The 26,684-nt window shown below is 42.3% G+C and overlaps 1 protein-coding gene and 1 non-coding gene across 2 annotated transcripts in view; one reads left to right on the top strand and one right to left on the bottom strand.

Moving 5' to 3' along the window:
- The window catches only part of ADAMTS12 (ADAM metallopeptidase with thrombospondin type 1 motif 12), a 318,713-nt gene that overhangs the window by 230,865 nt on the left and 61,164 nt on the right, over positions 1-26,684 (top strand). Inside the window, exons 16-17 of the mRNA XM_029058942.2 lie at positions 2,740-2,878; positions 23,058-23,184. Of these exons, the coding sequence (XP_028914775.1) occupies positions 2,740-2,878; positions 23,058-23,184 (266 nt within the window). The remainder of the gene's footprint in view (positions 1-2,739; positions 2,879-23,057; positions 23,185-26,684) is intronic.
- TRNAL-CAG lies at positions 22,531-22,613 on the bottom strand. Its single transcript has one exon. It is a non-coding gene; the product is annotated as a tRNA-Leu (tRNA).

Below are 26,684 nucleotides of genomic sequence, written 5' to 3'. Positions count from 1 at the left end.
AATCTCTCAAGCACAGAGTACAGTGCTTTGCACAGAATAAGCACTCAATAAATACACTGTTTGATTCAACAATATTTTTATAGTATCAGTTAAGCACCTACTATTTCCCAAGTACTGGAGTAGATACAATATCTATGTCCCACATGGGGCTTACAGTCTTACGATTCCCATTTTACAGATGAAGTTTCTGAGGCACAGACAAGTTAAATGACATACCTAAGGTCACATGGCAGACAAGTGGCGGAGCTGGAATTAGAACCCTCGTCAGTGCACTATCCACTAGGCCAAGCTGCTTCTCTTCAGTATTTATTGAGTGCTTTCTATATTCAAAGTTCTGTAATGAGTGCCTAGACACTTTGAAGCCACAATAAAATAAAGAAAGAAAGAAACTCAAAGGGTTTTAAGAACAGCAGTCATAATGCTATTTATTTAGCACTAACTGTGCACTAAGCATTGGGGTAGATACAGGGTAATAAGATGATACATGGTTCCTATTTCAGTCTGAGCTCCACAATGGTAGACATATATAAAGAACAATAAAATGAATGACAAATAATAAATTGCAAAGCCAAACATATAATGATAAGATAAGCAAGTGTAATGATAAGATAAGCAAACAAACAGTGGGAGTTCTCTGCTCCAGACAGACAGCCCCTAGTTACAAACAGCCACAGCCTCCTCAGAGAGATAAAGGTTGGAGAGGCAAGGGGATGGTGTTTCTGGGGTAACTGTTCTTCCACTCTGGGGATGATTGGTCTAGACAAGTAGCAGCAGATCCCCAGTTACCTGTTCAGGGCCAGACAAAGACTTCAGGTAGGATCACACAATCTATCTGTGTGAATCTGCCCTCATTTTACATCTGTCCAGAAATTATCTTTCCTTTTCCATTCTGGGGCCTAGCAGGCCTCAGTTAAGACTTGCTTCCTTAGGGCTAATTTAAGTTCTTCGTGATGCAGCTTATAACCATTTTGTCTTGTTCTCTCCTTAGTGAATAGTTAAATGAGATTAGTTTGTGGGCTGGGCATAGGCAAAAGAAAAGGGAATCCAACTCTCATAGGGTATTGGAAATATCAACCTGGCTCCCAAATGAGTCACTGAAATGAGCTGTCACCCGTTTCCTCTGCTGTGTGAGTCATACTATTCATGTCTCCATACTCCATGTTAAATTGCTTCTCTTTGCTCTGAAATCATTTTAGAACCTTAGTTCTGCCCACCAAGAAGTTATCTTCCACCTCTGAAATCTTTACTCTTTCATTGTCCCTCCAGCCAGGTTACATCACTCAGCTGCCTTTCTTCCCTTTTATAATGTGTGCTCATAATGCGAAGAAATCTGTGCTCCTTCTGCTGCTTAAGGAAGACCCATGGGCAGCCATTATGCAAAGCTGCAGCCAGTCCCTTTGTTGTTTATCTTGTTTCCTCTCCTCCCTCACCCCTAAATCACTTTTAATCCAAAAATAGGTACTTGTCCTTCTGGAGTCCAAATTTTTCTGTCAGATTGCCAGCCTCAAATATTTCCTCATGTATCATTCTGCCTAGGAGAATCTTTGGTTACCATATAGTTAACTTATTTATTGAAGTTCCGTTTACATTTTTTTACCCATGGTTTTCCCTTTTGTTCAAACCAGTGTGCAGAGGTTAATGTGGGTTAAAGCTCTAGTGAAGGAGTATGGACCCAGGATTTTCCACTGGAGGGCCTTCCCTAGGATCGAATATTCCACCGAGAGTCCAAACCTTCAGAGCTCCTACCCAAGAGTGCTTGAGTTCCCTCCCTGACTCTTGCAGGGATTCTTTCAATTGTATTTCAGTCGTATTTATTGAGCACTTACTGTGTGCAGAACATTGTACTAAACGCTTGGAAAGTACAATACATTAAGTAAAGAGAGACAATCCCTGCCCACAATGGGCTCACAGTACAGAGGATGCCCGAAGGTTTTCGAAGGGAGGCAAGCTAATTTCATGCCTTACGGTCAGAAATGGGGCCCAAGTATTAAGAGGCAACCTGATTTTGTTGTTTTTGTTCCATATTGAGTTTCAAAAAATCAGGGATTCATATAATATTAGAGGCTTCCTTAAGTCTGTGACAGAGAAGCTAGTTAATTTGTTCTTTGGCTTTGGTCCCAGTGGAAAAAGAGATGCAAGTGAGTTCTAATCAGCCTGTGGGGAAAGTGTTTAGGACATAAAACATTATCTATTTTGAGTCACCCATAGTGGGGGAAAAAACTGAGAGTATGGACCAGCCTTGCTGAAGAGTTCTCTCGATTTCCAACATTTTGTGTGGGCCCATCCACAGTTTGTCGATGGCCCCTTCCTTCCTCTTCTAATCACCCTCCCCCCAACAGGTACTTGAATAAGAGAGCAAAACCTAATTGAATGTTGGTGATAAAAATGACCTGCCTGCAACACTTAATACTCAAAACACTTAATACTTAAGCCTAGTCAAAAGGTAATAGGAAGGGAGCTCAGATTTATTAAATGTCTGTGGTTTATTCTCTAATTTTCTTTAAGATCAGATAGATTGTAAACTCCTTGAGGACCCCAATAATGTTGCTTACTTCTCTGCTGTAGTCTCACAAGCATCTAGCATAGCATCCTGCACATGTTAGGTGCTCAGTAAATACAACTGATGGGTTGACTGAAATCTGGTCAAAATAATGAGGGAAGAAATGGAAGCCGCCCTATGCATACTATTCATAAAAAGTTATGATGGAGTTTGAAATGAGCACATCTTTTGTCTTGCAGCTTCTCTTTCAGGTGAATAACCCTGGGATAAAATATGAGTACACAATTCGGAAAGACAGCCATGAAAACGACATTGAGAAGCCAGAGTACTTTTGGCAATATAGCAGCTGGACAGATTGCAGTGTAACCTGTGGGACTGGTAAGAACTGGCTCATTTCATCATCAGTGGTATTTATTGAGCACTTACTGTGTGCAGAGCACTGTACTAAGGGCTTGGGAGAGTTCAATATCATGGAATTAGTAGACACATACCCTGCCTACAAAGAGCTTACAGTCCAGAGAGAGTCTGTCTAGGCTCTTTTCTCTGTGAAACCCAGAATTACCCCCAATCCAGTGTGTAGTTTTGACCCAGCCCCAAATCAAAGAGGGCCATCAAATGTGAATTAATACCCCTGCTTTCATCTACAGAATTGTACATATACAATTTGTGTATGTCTGACGCTCCATTGGGGGAGAAGAAAACTTGACTTCTATTATGTTCCCAAAGGTCGTAGTTGAGAGCTCCATACACTGCAGCTGCTTAATACAATGGTCTGCATACCATGAATTCTTGGTACAATTTTCTGCACTCACAACTGTAACTCTACTTAGGCTAAATGGCAGAATCAGTGCACTTTCTTCTGACAGTGTGAACCATTATAGATGCAGCATGACATGATAAAGAAAGCAGTTGTTCATGTGTGCATGTGGATAACATCATTCATTCATTTATTCAGTCATATTTATGGAGCACTTACTGTGAGCATAGCACTGTACTTAAAGCTTGGGAAAGTACAAAATAATAAACAGACACATTCCCTATCCACATTTTTTCTTAATATAGGGTTCTGAGTAATGTAACCCTCTGTCCTAGAAGAACAGTCCAAACTACTCCATGAATGAATGCGGATGGACAATTGGGTATTATAACGATGATATTTATTAAGCACTTACTAGGTGCCAAGCAGAGTGCTAAGCACTCAGAAGTTAATCCAGTTGACCTTGGTTCCTGTCCCTCATGGGACTCATGCCCAGAACTGATTCAACTCTAAGCTCTTTAAGCTTCTAGGTTAAGCAAGCAAATTCCATGACATAGCACAGAGTTAAAAAAAAAAATCAGCTCAAGTTAGTATTCAATAAATTCTAGTGAGTGGATGAATTGATTGAATGCTTCTGTAAATTTAAAAATAGTGATGCTAGATTAATTGTAGATGGTAACTCATTGGAAGATAGGTGGATGCTACTGTTAGAAACCATTAGCAATTTGTAATCTATATTAGATATGAATATTTCCTTTTCTGGGTATTTGATCAATAAATGGTATTCATTGAGTACTTACTCTGTGCTGAGCACTGTATGAGGCACTTGGGAGAGTATAGTCCAACAGAGCTGGTAGACACTTTCCCCACCCTCAAAGAGCTCACAGTTTAAAGGGGAAAACAGTCATTAAAATAAATAACTACTGGGAGATTGGGAGAGTATAGGGATGTGTAAGCTCGCTGTGGGCAGGGAACATGTCTACCAACTCTGTAATAATAATAACGGCATTTGTTAAATGCTTACTATGTGCAAAAACACTGCTCTAAGTGTTGAGGATACAAGATGATCAGATTGTCCCACATGGAGCTCACAGTCTTAATGCCCATTTTACAGTTGAGGGAACTGAGGCACAGAGAAGTGAAGTGATTTGCCCAAAGTCACACAGCTGACAAGCAGCAGAGCCAGGATTTGAACCCATGACCTCTGACTCCCCAGCCCGTTCTCTTTCCACTGAGCCACACTGCTTCTCTCTCCCAAGTGCTTAGTACAGCACTCTGCAGAAAATAAGCACTCAATAAATACCATTGATAATACTGATGTGTATGTAAATGCTGTGGGGCTGGGTGAGAAGTGAATATCAAGTGGTTAAGGGGTAAGTCTTCCAGTATAGGCAACATAGAAGAAAGAGCAAATAGTGTTTGGAAAAATTCATTGCTGGAATTAATGCTGTTTATTACAAACACAGTTTTAATTCAGCCTCTACTTTGTTCCTTGAGTAAGTAAATTAGTAACCAGAGATACGGCAATTTTATCCTACAAAATGTTTAGCTTTTAAAGTGCAGGATACTGTGAGCTCAATTCTCCCCCTTGAGCTTGGGGACTATTGGGGGCCTAGTGAGTTCCCTTCCAGCCCACGAGAGGGGAATTGAGGCTCTCTCTGCTCTTCTTCCCAATTTCCCAGTGCAGGTGACAGCTGCCCTCTTAAAACTGTGTTTTTGCTGAACAGTTATGCCCATGTAAACTAGAAAGTGTACCTTTTGGAGGTCTGTGAAAAGTCTTTGAAAATGAAATCTTAAATTGGAAAATAGCAGCCTGGTGTAGTGGATAGAACACGGGCCTGGGAGTCAGAAGGTAGTGGGTTCTACTCTCAGCTTCACCACGTTTGCTCTGTGACCTTGGTCAAGTGTCCTCCTCTCCATTCCTTTCCTTATTTCTCCTCTGGACCCCCTCCAATCTGGCCTCCGTCCTCTTCATTCCACTGAAACCGTCCTCTCTAAGGTCACTAATGATCTCCTTCTTGCCAAATCCAACGGCTCCAACTCCATCTTAATCCTTCTCGACCTCTCAGCTGCCTTTGACATTGTAGACCCCACCCCTTTCTGGATACGTTATCCAACCTTAGCTTCACTGACTCTGTCCTCTCCTGGTTCTCCTCTTATTTCTCTGGCCGTTCATTCTCAGTCTCCTTTGTGGGCTCCTCTCTGCCTCTCACCCCCTAACTTGGGGGTCCCTCAAGGTTCAGTTCTCAGTTCCCTTCTATTATCCATCTACACTCATTTCCTTGGTGAACTCATTCGCTTCCACGGATTCAATTACCATCCCTATGTGGATGATACCCAAATCTACATCTCCTCCCCTGATCTCTGTCCCTCTCCCCAGGCTTGCATCTCCTCCTGCCTTCAAGACATCTCTACTTGGACGTCCTCCCGTCACCAAATCTTAACATGTCCAAATCTTTCCACCCAATCCCTGTCCTCTCCCAGACTTTCCCCTCACTGTAGATGACACCACCGTCCTTCCCTTCTCACTAGCCTGTAACTTTGGCATTAGCCTTGTCTCCGGTCTCTCATTCAACCCCCATTTTCAATCCATCACCAAATCCTGTGTATCACCTTCACAACATCACTAAAATCCACCCTTTCCTCTCTATCCAAACTGCTACCATGTTAATATAAGAACTCATCCTATTCCGCCTAGATTACTACATCAGCCTCCTTTCTGACCTCCCATCCTCCTGCCTTTCCCCACTTCCAACCATATTTCACTCTGCTGCCTGGATCATCTTTCTACAGAAACGTTCAGGGCATGTCACCCTCCTCCTCAAAAATCTCCAGTGGTTACCCATCTTCCAAGCAAAAACTCCTCACAGTTGTCTTTAAAGCACTCCATCACCTTGCCCCTTCCTACTTCACCTCCCTTCTCTCCTTCTACCACCCAGCCTGCACACTTGGCTCCTTTGGTGCTAACCTTCTCACTGTGCCTCAGTCTTTCCTGTCTAGCTGCTGACCTCTGGCCCATGTCCTACCTCTGGCTTGGAATGCCCTCCCTCCTCAAATGTGCCAGACAATTATTCTCCCTGCCTTCAAAGCCTTACTGAAAGCATATCTTCTCCAAGAGGCCTTCCCAGACTAAGCCCCAGTTTTCCTCATCTCCCACTCCCTTCTATGTTGCCCTGACTTGCTCCCTTTGCTCTCTCCCCCCACCCCTGCTGTCCCACAGCACTTATATAAATATATATATGTAATTTTATTTCTTTATATTGATGTCTGTTTATTTGTATCTATGTCTGTCTCTTCCCCTCTAGACTGTGAGCTGGTTGTGGGCAAGGATTGTCACTCTTTATTGCTATATTGTACTTTCCTAAGTGCTTAGTACAGTGCTCTGCACACAGTAAGTGCTCAGTAAATATGATTGAATAAATGAAAGTCACTTCTCTGCTATGGGCCTCAGTTCCCTCATCTGTAAAATGGACGAATCCCAGCTCCGCCACTCGGCTGTGTGACTGTGGGCGAGTCACTTAACTTCTCTGTGCCTCAGTTCCCTCATCTGTAAAATGGGGATTAAGACTGTGAGCCCCACGTGGGACGACCTGATTCCCCTGTGTTTACCCCAGCGCTTAGAACAGTGCTCGGCACATAGTAAGCGCTTAACAAATACCAACATTATTATTATATTGAGACTGTGAGTTCCACGTGGAATAGGAACTGCTTCCAAACCCAATTTGCTTTAGTCCACCCCAGCAATTAGTACAGTGCCTGGCACGTAGTAAGTGAGCCTGGCACATAGTTAAGTGCTTAACAAATGCCATCATTATTATTAACAAATACCACTATTATTATTATTATCAAAGAACACACCAGTAAGATTTGATTGAGGGAATTTCAACCGTCTCATAATCAATGGTACTTAGTGAGCACTTACTTTTTGCAGAACACTGTTCTGTTTGGGAAATTACAATACAAAGGAGTTGGTAGATGAAATCCCTGCCCCCAAGGAGCTAGCAAGTGGAGAAACTCTGCTCAGAGAGAAAGAGAGAGAGAGAGAGGGTTCTATCTAGTCAACCACAAATAAAAATCAATCATATTTATAGATCACTTACTGTGTGCAGAACATTCATTCAATAGTATTTATTGAGCGCTTACTATGTGAAGAGCACTGTACTAAGCACTTGGGAGAGTACAGTACAATAGAATGAGCAGTTATGTTGCCTGCCCATAACGAGCTTACAGTCTAGAAGGGGAGACAGACATTAATATGAAAAAATAAGTTATTTATAATATATGATTTAAACTATGTAAATGCTGTGGGGTTGGGGGCGGGGGGGAGAATATCAAGTGACCAAAGGTCACAGACTGTGGTGCATAAATGATGCATAAGGGAGAGCAAGCTGGGGAAAAGAGGGTGTAATTAAAGAAGGCCTCTTGGGGAAGATGTGACCTTAGTAATGGTTTGAAGGTGGAGAGTGTGTGGAGGGTGTCAGAGTTACAGGGTAGGGGAGGTTGTGGGAAGGGAGTTGGTGAGATAGATGAGATCGTGGCCTAGTGAGTAAGCTGGCACTTGAGGATCGGAGTGTTCTGCCTGGGCTGTAATAGGAGATTAGTGAGTAAGGTAGAGCGGGGTGAGCTGATTGAGTGCTTTAAAGTCAATTTTAAGGAGTTTCTCTTTACAGAGGCAGAAGGGAAGCCATTAGAGGTTGTTGATGAGTGGGGACACATGAACTGAATGCTTTTGCTGATTAAATGTGACAGCCACTCTTTTTCCTCTTGTGTGTCCTTCTCTCTGTTTCCTGCCTCCAACTCCACTTCTCCCCCATCCTTATCACTATCCCTTGGCACTTTATAAATCCAGTGAATTATCTGAGTGCCTTCAATGCACTCAGCACCTACTGTGTTCGGATTGAAGGAGTTTACATCTGATTTTTGCAAATACTCAGAGATTCTGTCTCTGATTCTTCAATTCCCTTTCCTCCAGCCTAAAGAATGAATCAAAGGCCTGAGTGAAGAGGATCTGTGAAGGCATGATTCTTTTAGGACTCTTTGTCTTTCTCACCTTTCCATGGTCACATTGGCTGTAATGAGATTGTTTTTAAGTCTTTGCTGTAGGGGTGAGGGACTGACTGAATTTCACCCTTTTAATTCTATTTCAAATGGATCTGTCCTTGGGGCCTGTTAAGGCAGCAGAAGGTTCATAAATTGGCCATGTTGTTTTGGCCTAACCATCATAGTCCCAAGGCCATGATATTTAATCAAGTATGAAGAGCTTAATGCCAATGGGGGCAATCTGGAGAATTTCCCAGTTCCCACCTTAAAGTTATTTTTAAGCATGGCCCAAGTTAGGGAGAAAGGAAGAAGAGGGCAATGAAGGAATTGAATTCAAAGATTTAGTAAACACTGCCTGCACCAAAATGGGGAGAAAGAGGAAATCTAAAGAAGGAAGAAAAGGGGAGTGTGAGGAAAGAGAGAAAGGAAGATAAGTGTTTTTGTCTGGCCAGTGTCTGCCTGGATAGGTTTTTGATGGTCTTTGACAGGTTTTCTTGATGGTCTTTGACAGGTTTTCCTAATTTATGTCCAGCTTTGGATTTTCCCAACTCTGCTAGGCAGACATTGATTCGGTTTAAGGTTTGAGCATTCCCCATTTCAAAATCAAGGGTTCATCACTCCTCTCTTAGGGACCGAGGGAAATGAAGGGCACAATCTGGAGAACACTGCTGAGATCCTCTCCCTGCCTGCTATCCCATCTTTGGACCTTCCCAGGCCCCTTCATCTCAGAACTGGGCTGGAATCCCTCTCTACTTTTGGTTCTGTGCTTAGAGGTGCAGGGGAGGGAGAACTAGGGGAACAGAGCTGACACTACTCAGACGCTTTCCCCCAGCACTATTGGAGTGAAGTCGAACTGTTCAGCAGATCCTGTTATTCAACCTATTCTTCACTGCCATACTCGAGGATCCTGAATCTGGTGCTGAAATGCACTTCCAAACCACTGTAAAACTCTTCCTAATCAACAGGTTCAGGGCATCTTCGTTTGTGAAAGTGTCTGCAGTGCGGTACAGTACGGGGTAACTACACCCTCTACTGCCTAATAAAAATACGACAACTTTTTCCATCTCTCTTTTCCACTTGTGGATTTTAGCATTTGCTTCAGTTGATTTTTCTACTTCTTCCCATCATGGACATGGTTTTCAACTCTCTCCACTCCTTTTGTCACTCTTGTAGGACTCAGTCTTCCTCTGGGCCTTTTACCAGCTGGCCTGGTTTCTCTCATTTTCATTTGTCTTCCTTTTTCTTCTTTTTCACCCTCAGACCTTGACAGTTTTCTTCTAGAGTTCATTTTAGTAGCCTTCAAATTGTTATTTTTGCATTTAGCTTTTTCACTCATTAGGTTCTTGGGGGGAGTTAAATCAAATCTCCTATAGTAGTCAATAAGAATGGTAGGCCAAGTAGACAAGGAAAGAAAAAGAGATACAGTCTCCTTGGGTTTAAACTCATTGTGGGCAGGGACTATGTTTATCAACTCTGCTGCATTTGTTATACTCTCCCAAGTGCTTAGCACAGTCCTCTTTACAATATAAACACTCAATAAATGATTGATAGAGAATCAGAATCAGAAGCATGTAATAATAATTCCTGTATTTGTTAAACATTTACTATGCACCAGACATTATACTAAGTGTTGGGATAGATACAAATTAATCAAGTGGGACACAGTCCATTTCCCACACGGGGCTCACAGTCTAAATCCCCACTTTTCAGATGAGGTAATTGAGGCACAGAGAAGTCAAGTGACTTGCTCAAGATCACATAGACATGGTAGAGCTGAAATTATAAGCCAGGTCCTTCTGATTCCCAGGCCCGTGTTTTAGCCACTAGGCTAAGCATTTGACAAATACCATTTTTTAAAAAATGAAGAGGTGTGTGTGTGTGTGTGTGGCAATGGTCAATGGATTGAAAAACAAATGCTTTGAGGTAGGGTTGAAAGAATTGGAGTTATCACAGAGACAGAAAGGCTCATGGAAGATTTGATAATTGTCTTTAAATTATATGAAGGTGCTTTCATGGGAATGATGTTGATCAGTTGGTTTTCCTTCTGTTACTTGAACAGGGAGCTATGGGGTTAAATTAAAATCAGGCAAGGTTTATGTTGGGCATAAATAATAATAATGGTATTTATTGAGCACTTATTTTGTGCAGAGCACAATACTAAGTGCTTAAGAAGCTTTTCTTGACTACCAAAGAATAAACCGATACTAAGAGAGGTTGAGTGTCTAATAATATTGCATATTATATTGTTTTGTGGTGTAAATTCTAAATATTATATAGAATCAATTATATATCATTTATTTATATGAATGTCTCTCCCTCTAGACCGTAAGCTCATTAGGAGCAGGAAATGAGACTGCTAATTCTGTTGTACTCTCCCAAGTGCTTAGTACAGTGCTCTGCACATAGTAAGCACTCAATAAATACCCCTAATTGATTGCTTGCTTTGCATACAATCCACAGTCAATAAATACCACTGGTGGTGATGAAGAGAGCACCTGGAATAGAAAGTTTCGTGAAGGCGGGTAACTGGGCAAGATGTCCCATTGAGATTCCTTTCAGGTCTCTGATTTTAAGATTTTCTGAGTCTTCCACTAATCTTTCTGAGATATCTCAGTTTGTCTACTCTATTGCTCTTATCAACCACAGTCTAGTCTTGCTTCCAGCAAGGACAGTGAGCTCAGCTTTATCGATGAGGAAGTTTTACTTCCTTCAAAAGACAAAGAGAATGTTCTCCTGAGCATTTAAAAGATCAGATTTAGATTCATTTCCATGAGAAAAATTGGAGGCGCCTAACATCTACTTGTGCTAATTATATGCCTTTATTTCCAGAGTACAAACTTTTACTGGCTGTTTCTTCAGGACATTGTATTGCCAGTTAGTTAAATCTTTGTTTTCTCATTCACTGCTGAAATCCTTATATTTAATTGGATCTTTGAAACAATCTGGTCCAAATACAGTTGTCTATTGTCTGTGTTTTAACTTAAGTGGCATAACAGGCAAATGAGACTAATGATGACGAGGTTCATTTTCTTGACACATGTTCTTTCCTAGTCTGTATCTGGCATACAGAGGCACTTACAGTTCCACCTGCCATTATTATCAGCAAATAGTACTTATTAATGTCCATATGTGAATGATATTGTTCCAACCTCTGTACAGAAGGAAAACAGAAAGGGCCCTACTCCTTCCCCATCCATCAGTAGCATTCTTGAGCACTTACATAGGTAAAGAACTATGCAAAGTATTTAGGAGAAGGCAATAGAAGTGTCAGACACATCTCTGCCCACAAGGAGTTTATAATCTCATGACTGGTAGGCACAAATGATTTACAAACAGTGGGAGCAGGAGGAAAAACAGTGATACGATTGGCAGTAGAGTATGGTAGGGTGAAATGGATTAATAAGTGAATGACTAAGCCTGAAAATCAATATCTACACATAATGCTAATGGCAACTATTGAGATGACCCAACTAGAGTGGTGGAAATTAATTGGGAAAAACCTCCATCAGGAAGGGGGATTTCAGGAATATTCTGTAGAAAGAGAGACATGTAGTATGGCAGATTTGCAAGGGGAAGTAGTTTCAGGCAGGAGCAAGGGATGGTAACGGATCAAAGGTGGGAAATGTTAAAAGTAGAGCACAGTCAGATGAACTTGAGAAATGTGTGTCCTGAAGAACAGTGGGTGAGGACAGCAGAGATGGAAGAAGGAGAGAGGTGGGAGAGAGCCTTAAGAACAACAGTAAGAAGTTTCTGTTTGATGTGGAGGGATGTGAACAGCACTTGGAGTTGTTTTGAGGAACAGAGAGAATGCACTAAAAGATGTTTTAGTAATGATATAGGTAGTTGAATATAGATTAGACTGAAGAGAGGAGAGCTCGGAGAAAGGGCGATCAGTGAGGAAGCTGATGTCCAGGCAGGAGATGAGGAGAAATTGACCCATGGTGGTAGCCATTTGAAGAGCGAGAAGAGGCCTGACCTGGTTAATGTTATGCAGGAAAAACAGACAGATAAACTGCTGGGTTGTCAGCATGTGCTTAATGTAGTACTCTGCACACAGGAAATGCTCAATAAATGCCATCGATGATGATGACTGTAAGAGCTAAAAGAGATAAGTTGATGATACTGCTTATCCGCTGCTCTGCCACTTCTCTGCTGTGTGACCTTGGGCAAGTCACTTCACTTCTCTGTGCTTCAGTTACCTCATCTGTAAAATGGGTATTAAAAGTGTGAGCCCCACGTGGGGCAACTTGAGTGCCCTGTATTTATCCCTGGGCTTAGAACAGTGCTTGGCACATAGTAAGCACTTAACAAATATAATAATAATAATTATTATTATTATTAAGAATGTGAGCTTCTAGGACACAGAGGATGGTAGTCTTCTGTGATGGGAAAGTTAGGAAGAGATAAAAATTTAGGAGGGAAGATGAGGATTTCAGTTTAAGCTAGTGGAAATCAGGTTTTTACAGTAGTGAATTGTGTTCAGAAATCCATATTTGTGGGGGTGGCATGATTTTTATTTTTTTTTTACTGTAAGTGGTTGTGAAGTAACCTGCTAGCTATTCAGAAATCAATAAAATGTAAAAAAAAAAATCAACTTTATTCATACAAAACTGGACAGTTACAAGGCTAATGCTAACCACTGATCAATTCTGATGAAGTCCATGAGAATACTGGTATCTAAGAAACTGAACTAGTCTTAGAAATGTAGAGTGTGATCAGTCAGGGCATATTACAATTCGGGCTCCAGGTTGATATCACTGATACAGTATATAATTTAAGGTCCTGATACAATTGAAGTGGCATTAAACTTGAATACTCTCAAATTATGTAACTAATAACAATCAGTTGCAGTTTGCAATTCCTAATTGATTTGGTCCTGGTAACATGACACCTGCTGGCAATCAGTCAGGAAACACTAATTTTAGGCAATAGAGATTAGACTCTACTGGCTCAGTAGTTTGCTTGCTAACTAGGAAAAAAAATGCCACACAAAAGGGACTCTCTCCTTTTTGTTTAAGACCTTGGAGTGGGAGATGCTGGAATTATTGCCTTTGGGGAGTTATTTGGGTGTATGATCAATAAATTATCCACTATTACTAGCCTAAATCCCTTAATGCTATTGGTAAAACTCACTGATCTTAGTTCTCTCTTTACTGGAGATAGAAAATAAGACCATTATCCTTGTTTATTTAAGCCTCTGTCTAGTACCTGTACCTGCCTTCCTAACTTTAGTGTTTCTCTAGGAACCTGACATTTCTCAGAAACCTCTATCAACAGTGTTATTTGGTGTCCTATCGTGCATCTTTTCATTCATTCATTCATTCAATAGTATTTATTGAGCACTTACTATGTGCAGAGCACTGTACTAAGCACTTGGAATGTACAATCTTTTCTACTTGTAGGCATGTGTCTCAATTCTAGCTTCAGACACTCCAATTGCTTCTATTCAACTGAGAAGCACTGTGGCTTAGTGGAAAGAGCTCGGGCTTTGGGTCAGAAGTCATGTATTCTAATCCAGTCTCACCATGTGTCAGCTGTGTGACTTTAGGCAAGTCATTTAACTTCTCTGTGTCTCAGTTCATCTGTAAAGTGGCGAGTAAGACTGTGAGCCCAACCTGGGACAACCTCTTAACCTTGTATCTCCCCCAGTACTTAGAACAGTGCTTGGCACATAGTAAGTGCTTAACAAGTACCATCATTATTATTATTATCTAAAACCTATATGGAGGTGGTTTTCTTTGTGTTGTTTTTCCTGTTAGAGCAGTGATCCCAAACTAGTCCTCTGTCACACAAAATGACATCTCGGTATGTAATTCCACTAGTTCTTTTATTGATTTAAAAGGTATTTTATTTGCAAGATTAAAAGTGGGGATGCATGGAACTGGATAAGGAAGGTTTTAAAGTGCCTGTTAACCTGATACCCGATATTTTTCTAAGAGGTTCTAAAATTAAAATACATTCAAGTTCTTTTTCTAAAAGTCACTGGTCCTATTTGGCAGTGATTCCTTAGCATTGTTTTTAGTAATGAGGTTGAATCTGGATTAGATGTTTTGGTGAAAGTAAGCCTCAAGCTCATCCTGAAAGTAAGGCTCAACCTGAATGGATTGAAGGCTTTGTCAGAGTTCACTGAAATGCTTCTTTAGATAGCAGAGGTTAAGCTGAACAACTAAATTGTAGACTGGTGGTTCATTTAGACTGTAAGGTCTTTGAGGGAAGGGAACATGTTTACCAATTCTATTGTATAGTTCTTTCACAAGCTATTAGTACAGTGCTCTGCATATAGCATGCAATCAAATACCATTGATTGATTGATTGAGCACATTGTCTCCCATGGTTCAAAGTCCCAAGCACTCCTGCCGAAGATTCATCTTTCAGCGAATCAGTGGTATTTATTGAGGGCTTACTGTGTGTAGAACTTTGTACTAAGTGCTTGGGAGAGTACAGTATAATAGAGTAGGTAGAGTCATTCCCTGTCCACAAGAAGCTCATCTTCAATTTTTAACATGAATGGGCTCCTCAGAGGAGATGCCATTTTAAATTTGGTGAATCTGATAGGGGAAAAGTTTCTCATAATAATAACAATACTCATAATAATAATAATTGTGGTACTTATTATGTGCTTACTCTATTCCAGACACTGTACTAAGCACTGGGGTAGATACAGGCAAATCAGGTTGGACATGGTCCCTGTCCCAAATGAGGGCCTAGTTGGGGAAGGTCTCTTCGTGAGATGCGATTTTTATTCAGGCTTTGAAGGTGGGGAGAGGGATCATCTGTTGCATGCAGCAGTCACAATGACACTGAGCTCAGGAAGGAGCATCACCTAGTGGATAGAGCACGGGCAAGGGAGTCAGAAGGACCTAGGTTCTAATCCCAGCTCTGCCACTTGTCTGTTGTGTGACCTTGGGCAAATCCCTTAACTTCCTTGTGCCACAGTTACCTCATCTAAAATGGGGATTAAGACTGTGAGTCCCATGTGGGACATGGACTATATTTCCAACCTGATTTGCTTGTATCTTCCAAGCTCTTCGTATAGTGCCTGGTACAGAGTAAGTTCTTAAGAAATACCATAAAAAATGTATAATTTTAAGAAAAGGACTAGCCTAACTAGAGTTGCTGACTCTCAGGCAGTAATGGCTCTCTCCCTCCCTCCCTCCTCACATCCGCCAGACTAGCACACTTCCCCTTTTAAAGCTCTACTGAAAGGTCACCTCCTCCAGGAGGCCTTCCCAGACTGAGCCCCCATTTTCCTCTGCTCCTTCTCCCATCCCCGTCTCCCCAACTCCCTCCCTCTGCTCTACACTCCCCTGCCCCACAGCCCTTGTGTATTTATGTACATATTTATTATTCTATTTTATTATATGTATATATCCATAATTTTATTTTTATTGATGATGCCTGTCTGCTTGTTTTGTTTTGTTGTCTGTCTCCCCATTTCTAGACTGTGGGCCGTTCCTGAGTAGGGATTGTCTCTATCGAATTGTACTTTCCCAGTGCTTAGTACAGTGCTCTGCACACAGTAAGTGCTTAATAAATAAGATTGAATGAATGAATATGGTATTCATTAAGCACTTACTATGTGTCAAGCACAGTTATAAGTACTGGGTAGATACAAGTTAATCAGACCAGATATAGTCACAGGTATTAAGTCCTCATTTTGTAGTTGAGGAAATGGTCACAGAAAAGTTAAGTGACTTGCCAAGGTCATATTGCAGGCAAGTGGCAGAACGGGGATTAGAACCCAGATCCTCTGACTCCCAAACCTGGGCTCTTTCCACTAGGCCACACTGCTTTCTTAAATCCTAATCTCCTGGGGTTAGTGGCTTGCCTTGCATCCCTAGAGCTGATGTCCTTATTTATAATGATGGTATTTAAGTGCTTATCAATGTACTAAGCACTGTTCCAAGCTCTGGGGTAGATACAGAACAATCAGGTTGTACCTTGTGGGGCTCACATTTTTAATCCCCATTTTACAGATGAGGTAACTGAGGCACAGAGAAGTTAAATGACTTGCCCAAGGTCACACAGCAGACAAGTGGCGGAGCTGGGATTAGAACCCACGTCCTTTGACTCCCAAGCCCATGGTTTTTCCACTAAGCCACGCTACTTCCCAACAATAATAATAATGATGATGGTATTTGTTAAGCACTTACTATGTGTGAAGCATTATTCTAAACACTAGGGTAGAAACAAGGTTAACAGGTTGTCCCACATGGGGCTCACAGTCTTAATTACCATTTTACAGATGAGGTAACTGAGGCACAGAGAAGTGAAGTGACTTGCCCAAAGTCACACAGCTGACAAGTGGCAGAGCCGGGATTAGAACCCACAAACTCTGACTCCCAAGCTGGGGCTCTTGCCACAAAGCCACACTGCTGCTGCTTATTGGTGGAGAAGCCATGATTGGGGCCCAAGACACCCACCTCCTCTGCCTCCCAGTAGTCCATGTCTCTCTAGGGTTCCTTGTGGAAAATCAGCACCTAGGGGGTGGTGATGAGCTGCCCTGGAACAGTTTGTCCAGCTTCATGCGTCTAGTGACCCTGAGTTATGCACAATTCTGCCCTTTTTAGTCATAAAGGTAATGACTAAACTAGCAAGTTCCTCAGAGATCAAATATCTCAAGGTAGAAAGATAAGCCACCCCAAGAAATAGGTTGTGCATCTCTAGACCCTCCTAAATTATACTGCAAGCCCACCCACAGAGCAAAGTGTGTTGGAAAATGAGATGCATGTGTAGAGGAAGAAATGATTGTTGGGATTCAATAGACACATTCAGAAACTCGGAGGGAAAGGAAATGGTGTATCTGGGAACACAGTCAGGAAAGAAGGTTTCTCTGAATCATTACAGAGGAAAGAGTTGTTTATCGCCCAGCCTCTGGAGCAATTTGCATTCTAAGAGCTATAATAATTCAACCGAAAGAGAAGGCTGTTGTTAGGAGAATGGCCAGTTGGCTTTGAAGTCTCTTTAAAGCTTCTGCACTCCAGGCTGGGCTAATAGTCTCCTTGGGACCTTCCCTGCCAACAAAAATGAAAATAATTCCATTTGCCCCCGCTTCAGATAATGGCACTTCTGGCAGAAATGACTGTGACAGACAATTTATTTACTAATTGCCGATTTTTAATTCTGCAACAAATGTTTCATCCTGAATGTGTGACCACTAATGTGCAGAGATCCAGAAACAACTTGGAATAAAGAGTACACTTACCGAGGAAGCTTTATGTTCCACCATGGCCAGAAGCACTCTCGTTCAAACAGGAACTCCAGTCCCAGAGTTTAAGAGAAGAAACTTGTCCAGGCTGGACTACTCCAGTCTGGATTTCATTCATTCATTCATTCAATAGTATTTATTGAGCGCTTACTATGTGCAGAGCACTGTACTAAGCGCTTGGGATGAACAAGTCGGATTTCAGGAAGGTCATTTGGTTCTTTATCAGTATCTTAGTTTAACCCACCCCGACATGTCTCAAGAACACATTAAGGTAAATATCAGGCAAAAACAATTTTCCTTCATTCCTGACTGCATCCAGTCTCTGCAGTGTTCTTTATAAGTAGGGTATTAATCAGTGCCTAAACAGCTTAGTGGGAAAGGATTTTCATTTGCAAACCCAATTTTGAATCCTTTTTTTTTTTTTGGTCCGGATTGATTCGGAGTAGAGATAAAGAATGCTAGCAGTAATGCAGTTGGAAAGAAGGCCAGGTTTGTCACAGTGAAATGTAGATTCTGTCTGAGCACTTTTTGATATTTGTCGGTGAGATACGAATAGGTGGCTTTCAAAAAACCCAAACAAACAGATGTCAGAGGGTTTTGTGTTTTCCATCAGGTAGTCCACTATTGTTGATAGCATTAATTTGGGTGATTTGAGTTAGGAACACCCAAAAGAGGGCAGATGTGCATTTAAGCATTGTTCAGCACCACACAAATCTCTTCTGGTGCAGTTAATATAAATCCACTATTTGTTAAGTAGTTACTATGATGCTAAGCACTGAATGGATTGAAGTTAGGACATCTTTCCCCTAGGTACGTCAAACCTCCAATCTCCTTTCCTCTGTACAGCAAATGGTTTCTGTGATCCAACTGCCAGAGCAGCTTATTCTTCAAGCAATGACTTCTTCAGCTGGCTCCTCACTCTTTATGTAATAATAATAATAATGGTATTTGTTAAGTACTTACTAAGTGCCTAGCAGTGTTCTAAGTGCTGGGGTAGACACAGGGTAATCAGGTTGTCCCACGTGAGGCTCACAGTCTTAATCCCCATTTTACAAATGAGGGAACTGAGACACAGAGAAGTTAAGTGACTTGCCCAAAGTCACACAGCTGATAAGTGGCAGAGCCGGGATTCTAATCCATGGGGTTCTAACCCATGACCTCTGGCTCCCAATCCCATGCTCTTGCCCCTAAGTCACGCTGCTTCTCTAAGCAAGGCACCATGGTGTCTAGTAGAGACCTATCATCTGACCCTGGACTTCATCAGCTTGCAGTGCAACTTTTAAATTACAGTTACAGTACCCCTGATGCTGCTTCCAAAGTAACTTATCAAACCCCATAATGGAAGACTATGGGATGCAACCTCTTGGGATCCTTTAGCATTTTCCAATTCAGTGAACAAATCAGCTGGAAGAAGAGCCTTAAGTCCCAAGAGGACCATCTATCTGATTTAGAACTTGTTGGAAGAACATGGCAGCATAAATGCCAAGCACCTTCTCTTCATTGTTCTCATTCTCAATCAATGTGTTATTTATTAAGTGCTTACAGTGTGCAGAACACTGTGCTAAGCACTTGGGAAAGTACAAGAGACTTACAGTCTACAGACATCAAAATGAATTATGGATAGGGGAAATAGTAGAATATAGGGATATTTACATAATTGCTTAGGGGCAGGGATGAGTACCAAAGTTTTTAAGGGGTACACAGACAAGTTCATAGAGCAGATGGGAGGGCAGGGGCAGCTAGGGGGCATGAGGTTTCTTGGAGCAGATGTGATTTTTAAGAGGGTTTTGAAGGTGAAGAGAGTAATAATAATATTAATGTTGGTATTTATTAAGCACTTACTATGTACAAAGCACTGTTCGAAGCACCGGGGAGGATACAAGGTGATCAGGTTGTCCCACGTGGGGCTCACAGTCTTAATCCCCATTTTATAAACGAGGTACCTGAGGCCCAGAGAATAATAATAATGTTGGTATTTGTTAAGCGCTTACTACATGCAGAGCACTGTTCTAAGTGCTGGGGGAGATACAGGGTCATCAGGTTGTCCCACGTGAGGCTCACAGTCTTAATCCCCATTTTTACAGATGGGGTAACTGAGGCACAGAGAAGTTAAGTGACTTGCCCACAGTCACACAGCTGACAAGTGGTAGAGCCAGGATTCGAACCCATGACTTCTGACTCCAAAGCCCAGGTTCTTTCCACTGAGCCATGCTGCAAGTGACTTGCCCAAGTAATGGACTCTCAGTGTCCAAGGGAAAATGTGGACCAAGAATTGGTCTAAGATCACTTGAGATTGAAGTACAAAGTATAGTTTGGCAAGAGGAGTAGATTGTGGGTTGGGTTGTATGAGCAAATCAGCAAGCATGGTAGGAGAGAGCTGCCTAAGTACTTTAAAGCTAGTGGTAAGGAGTTTTTGATGTGGAGGTGGATGGACAACCCTTGGAGGCTTTCAAAGAGAGGAGAGATAACAGAATGAATAGTTTTTCAGAATAACGATCTGGGCAGCAGAGTGAAGTTCAAACTGGGGAGACTGGAGGCGGCAGGGAGGTCAGTGAAGAGGCTGAAGTAGTCAAGGCAGGAAATAAGTATTAGGGAGCAGTTTTGATGAAGAGTGAGGGACAGATTCTAGAACTGTTGTGAAGGTAGGACGAACATGATTTTGTGACAGATTGAGTGAGTGGGTTGAATGAGAGAGATGAGTTGAGGATACTGCCAAGGTTACAGGCTTGTGAGGCAGGGAAGATGCTGGTGTTTTCTACAGTGATAGGAGAGTCAGAGGAAGGACAGTGTTTGGGGTGGGAAATGTGGAGTTGTATATGTCTTTTCTCCTTAACAAAAGAACTCCACATGATAGGTAATAATAATGATGGTATTTAAGTGCTTACTATGTGCAAAGCATTGTTCTAAGCGCTGGGGCAGGATACAAGGTGATCAGGTTGTCCCGTGGGGCTCAGAGTCTTAATCCCCATTACAGATGAGGTACCTGAGAAGTTAAGTGATTTGCCCAAAGTCACTTAGCTGACAAGCAGGGAAGCCGTGATTAGAACCCATGACCTCTGACTCTCAAGCCCATGCTCTTTCCACGCTGCTTCTGCAGCATCTGTACCAGATAGGTGGTACATTGCATTCATGAAATAGTATGTATTGAGCAACTGATATAAGCAGAACACTGTACTAAGTATTTGGAGAGTACAGCAGGAATAATAATCCCAGTAGAAGAGGCAGGCACACAAAAATCATATATTTATAGTGGGAAGAGAAGGAGGAAAAAAATATACATGCAATTGATAACAGCAAGGGTATGGTTAAATGGCTAAATGGAGGCCACATAGAAATATGCTATACATAGAAGAAACTGAATGAAGATAACTTTTGGGAAGACCTGTCCTGAATAGAGAAAACTCATCAGGCAACGCTTCCTGGAGGAGGTGGGTTTTCAAGATGATTTCAAAGATGCGATGGGCTGTGGTTTGGAGACCTAGGCTAAACCCTTCCAAGCTATCCTTTCTATTGCTTCTGCCTGCATGGCTAGCACCCTAAAAGTCTAAATATTAGACCCTCGGCACAAGGGGCTGAGTTCCACTCAGGTTCTTTGCCTTCCATTCCAGATTGAAAGGGTTCAGAGGAGAGCAGCCCTAGGTCAGAGAAACAAAGAAAAAGGCCTGGCTTATCATAAAAGCAATGAAAAAATAAAGTATTTTTCCTTAAGCTGAATGATGGTTGGAAAGGGAGATTCCTGTTCAAATGTAAGAAACTTGGAGCAGAAATGATGTCACTTCTCTATTTTGTTTTGCTAAGTGCTTAGTTCAGAGCAGTGCACTCTGAAGGCACTCAATAAATAACACTACTACAGCCATTATAAATGGAGGCCATGGTTTAGAAGTTGCCCTACAGAACCTTCTTGATCTTTTCCACCTGTGCCATATGGTAGTATACTACAAGTTGAGGATTATACCACCTAGAAACCTCAGGAACACACACATTGTCCAGCTACTTTATGAAGAAGAAGTGTAGCCTAGTGGAAAGAGCAGGGATCTGGGAGTAAGAGGACCTGTGCTCTAAACCCAGTTCTGCTGCTTGCTGAAGTGTGACCTTGAGCAAATCACTTAACTTTTTTGTACCTCTGTTCCCTCATCTGCAAAATGAGAATTCATTACCTGTTTGGTTTATTTTTTTAAGGTATTTGCTAAGCACTTAATATGTGCTAGCCACTACACTAAGCCCTTAGATAGTTGCAAGATCATCAGTTTGGACACCATATACAGTTCATGTCCCACATGGGGCTCACAGTTTAATCCTCATTTTACAGATGAGGTAACTGAGGCCCAGAGAAGTGAAGTGTCTTGCCCAAGGTCACCCAGCAGACAAGTGGAGGTACTAGGATTAGAACCCAGGACCGTCTGACTCACAGGCCCATGCTCTATCCCCTAGGCCATGCTGCTTTCTCCAGTTCTCCTTCCTACGTAGACTGGGAGTCCCATGTGAGGCCTGATGATCTTGACTGAATCTATCCTAGTTCTTGGTACAGTTTTGGAATATAATTGGCACTTAAGAAATACCACTATTCCTCTTCTTAGTAGTAGTTATAATAGTATGCAAAGAGGGAAAGGGAAGGTGGAGTTTTGGATGGTAGTGTTGGCCTGGAGAACTAGAACATGCAATCTCCATTTAGTGCTGTAAGCTCATTGTAGGTGGGGAATAGATCTTTATACTGTCATATTGTACTCTCCCAAGCAGTTAGTACAATGTTCTATATATGTATATATGTTGGTATTTGTTAAGCGCTTACTATGTGCAGAGCACTGTTCTAAGCGCTGGGGTAAACACAGGGGAATCAGGTTGTCCCACGTGGGGCTCACAGTCTTAATCCCCATTTTACAGATGAGGGAACTGAGGCACAGAGAAGTTAAGTGACTTGCCCACAGTCACACAGCTGACAAGTGGCAGAGCTGGGATTCGAACTCATGAGCCCTGACTCCAAAGCCCATGCTCTTTCCACTGCGCCACGCTGCTTCTCAAAACGATTGTCAGAAGTGGGATTCGAACCCACGCCTCCAGGGGAGACTGCGACCTGAACGCAGCCCCTTAGACCGCTCGGCCATCCTGACTCATGTTCTGTATTCAGTAAGTGCTTAATAATAATAATGTTGGTATTTGTTAAGCACTTACTATGTGCAGAGCACTGTTCTCAGCGCTGGGGTAGATACAGAGTAATCAGGTTGTCCCACGTGAGTCTCACAGTTGATCCCCATTTTCCAGATGAGGTAACTGAGGCACAGAGAAGTGAAGTGACTTACCAACAGTCACACAGCTGACAAGTGGCAGAGCGGGGAGTTGAACCCATGACCTCTGATTCTGAAGCCCAGGCTCTTTCCACTGCTCCACGTATTATTGACAGACTGCCCGTGGGTTAGAGATGGAGGGCACCCAGCTTCTCCTTGACCCTAAGGGTCCCAGTCCATCCTGTCTGACTGCTTATTCTACCTTTGCCATGAAGGCTTGCGAAGTAGTGCCATGCTCAGTTGGTGTTTATCATTATGTCTGAATCCTAGGTATCCGCCGGCAAACTGCCCTCTGTGTGAAGAAGGGGAAAGGCATGGTCAAAGCCTCATTTTGTGATCCAGAAGCCCAGCCCAACAGGAGGCAAAAGAAATGTCAGGAGAAGGATTGCCCTCCCAGGTAACTCCCAACAAGGGGCAGGAAATGGGATGGGATGGGATGGGATGGTGGGGTTGTCTTTCCCGGATTATGGTGAGTTGGGGGAAATGCAGTATTGTAGGCCGAAGAAGGATGGTTGTGCCACTCCCTAATAACACATAGGGCATTTGGAGTTTCCATGCCCCATTATCAGTGCCTGTAGAAATCTGCTATTTCCTAGGGGAGTTAAATATAGAGGAAAGCTGATAAAATCTAGGTTTGCTTATCTGGGAAATAGGAGTCCTAAATGTCCTAACTATAGCCCAAGTTCAAGTCACCAGAAAATTCACTGGAAAAAAAAAGGACTCGTTATTTCACCAATCTGCTCAGGTTAATTTTTTTTAAATAGATTCAGTGTTTGAGAAGAGTTTTGAGTCAGGCAGGCTACAGGTGTTACTAGAAACCCTAACAGAAAAATTCTGTGTTTTTAAAAACAACAACAATGGTCGTGTCTGCCACAGGGCAAAATCAGCATCTATTCAGGAAAAATTAAGTATAGACTAAATCCTCCTATGTGCTCCTGGGGGTGCCAACTTTGGTTTCTATCCAATGAAAGGAAGATTTGCAACTACAGAAAACTTTGGTAAGAATGCCAGTCACTGTTTCTAATACCTTGAAAGGACTCAGGACAGGTGAGTCCATCCCCGGAACTTCCCAGCAGTCTCTTTTCCCTGGGCTAACCACAGCATGGGCATGGGCGGCAGGAATGTGAAAGACCCAACCGCTGCTCCTTTGTCCTGGTCTTGGGTCTTAAGGCAGCATCTTTCTCAGCATCTTTCACAGCACCAAGGATTCTGCAGGTTCTCCTGCCAAGGGAAGACCCTGACTTGGCTTGAGGTGATGAAGGAGGGGAGGGCAGTGCAGGACGCCAGACTTTCCATTTACTTCCACCTCATTTACTTCCAAATTGGCTATGCCCAGAGCCAGACTATGCATACATCCTGTCATCCCAATTTGTTCTTAAACCCAGATGCATTACTCCACAGAGTAGGAGGTAAAGGAGGATTCCTATCCCTTGAAATTCACAGCATAATGAGGATTTACTGAAGTTTATTTAGGTTACAGTTGCAGTCATATCTATTTAGGTATCTCAGCCTTGACAGTTGCACAGGCAGTGTTATTCAACTGTGTTTGTGAACTGTAAGCTCATGTGGGCAGGGAACGTGTCTACCAGCTCTGTTGCATTGAACTCTCCCAAGCACTTAGTACAGTGCTCTGCACAAATTAAGCTCTCAGTAAATACCACTGATTTATTGTTTGAGTTTACTGAGCAATCTATGTTTAGGAGAGAACCATAGCCGTGATTCCTGCCCACAGAGAGAGTACAGTGTAGCGGGAGAGACGGTCATTAAAATAATGAGTATAAAATTGTGTACATGAGTGTTACAGGAGGAGAGGAGGTGAGGTGCTTAAGTGACACGGGAGTACTGAAGTGGTAGTAGAGGGCATGTGAAGTAGAAAGATTAGAAATTAATCAGGGAATACATCATGGGGTTTGATGCTATTTCAGAAGGGTTTTGAAGATGGGGAATGCAGTGATTTGCTGATGAGTAGATTGACTTGAGAGGAGAAAAGCGAGCAAACTGGACGTAGTGGGAGAAGAGGGAAGACGCGGAGCAGTGAGAGACCAGATTGAGAGTGGAAGCCACTGTTAGTCCCTGGGCTAGTTTACTCTGGCATTTCACACTTTGATGGACAGCCACATATCTGGGAAGAGCTCTGCTCCATCTCTGAAAAGCCTTGAAAAATAATCTAGGGTGGAAAATACAATGCCACAGCCCTTCCACGAGACTGATTTGGGGGTATTAACTTCTGCAGAGGTTAGTTTTTTTGTCTCTGTTTTTTCCCTTGAGCCAAACTATTTTCCTAAAATAAGGGTGGCTGTGCTTAAAAAACTGGACAGTTGGGATTCACCACTCCAAAATCCTCCTAGACAGTTTTCTTGTCACAGTGTCCTGTTGCCAAGAATAGTTTCTCTGCCCTTCAACCAAACGAATATGAAAATGAGGGTAAGGGAGAAGATTGAGTGCTTCTGAGTGACTGTGTAATCTTCATTAGTCATCTGAGTCTAGTAGTGGTGTTTAGCACCCTGGGTGTGAAGTATAATACCATATGCTTGGTAGAATGTAATAGAAAAAAAGGCACCCTCCCTGCCTTCTGGTAGTACACAATCTCAAGTAATTTGAGTTTCTGGACTACATTTGACAGAATGGATGAGAAAAGGATTGCCAAAGATTACCGTTCCCAGAAACATTTGTTTGTTTTCAACCATACACCCTCACCACTTGGGAGAAGCAGTATGGCCTGGGAGAAGCAGAATGAGCTAGTGCATAGAGTAAGGGCTGGAGTTAGAAGAGCCTGGATTCTAATCCCAGCTCCGCCACTTGTCTCCTGTGTGACCTTGAGCAAGTCACTTCTCTGTGTCTCAGTTACTTCACCTTTAAAATGGGGATTAAGACTCATGTGAGACAGGGACTATATCCGACCCAATTTGCTTGTTTCCACCCTGGCACTTAGAGCAACATCGGGCAAACATAAAGAGCCTAAGAAATGCTACAGTTGTTATTATCAGTCACTCGGAAAGAGTCCGGGATTGGGAGACAGAGGGCATGGGTTCTAATCCCGCTTCTGCCACTTGTCAGCTGTGTGACTTTGGGCAAGTCACTTTACTTCTCTGGGCCTCAGTTCCCTTATCTGTAAAATGGGGATGAAGTCTGTGAGTCCCACGTGGGACACCCTAATCACCTTGTACTACCCCAGCGCTTAGAACAGTGCTTTGCACATAGTAAGCACTTAACAAATGTGATCATTATTATTATTATTATATCTAGGCTGGAAAGCCGGACAGCAGCCCATTGCTTGAAATCACAAATTTTTGGGGACTTTCTTGAACATATCAAAACATATGCTCATTTTACCTATAACCAACCAGCTAACTGAAAGGTGATCTATTGAAAGCTGCCTCTCATTTACCCTTTTGGCAGCACAGATTTTTGGCAACCTGATGCGTAGCTGATTTGCACTCCCAATGGTGTAAGAAGTGTCATGTCACTGGAGCCTTGTGCCAGAGTCCAGTGTCAGGGGACAGAGGACAACTTCCCAAAGTTAAGCCTTGGAAGCATTCAGGAGGATTTCAAAGTAACTCATTTGTACATCTAAATATCTAAATGGCAAGGGATGAGCGTGTCTCTTGTGAGAGTAACAAATCAACCTAGTTTCATGACCACATGGGCCAATATCGCTCACTATTATTAACCATATTCCCAATTCAATCAATAACAGCTTACCAAAAACTTAGTCTAAGGACTATTCTGAGATTTGTGTTTTTGTGCGGTTACTCTTGATTCAAAACTTCTTCCCTAAGATGAAGAGCAACCTGAGAACAAGGTAAATGATTATGTTTCACAGAACTATGGTCTCCAGCTGAGTATACTAAGTGCTGTGTTCACTCAAAGCAAAATTTTGAAATGGATCAATTATGT

The sequence above is a fragment of the Ornithorhynchus anatinus genome, chromosome 3 (assembly GCF_004115215.2).
Source record: "Ornithorhynchus anatinus isolate Pmale09 chromosome 3, mOrnAna1.pri.v4, whole genome shotgun sequence".
Classification (NCBI taxonomy): domain Eukaryota; kingdom Metazoa; phylum Chordata; class Mammalia; order Monotremata; family Ornithorhynchidae; genus Ornithorhynchus; species Ornithorhynchus anatinus.
This window is presented reverse-complemented; position numbering and strand designations above follow the sequence as displayed.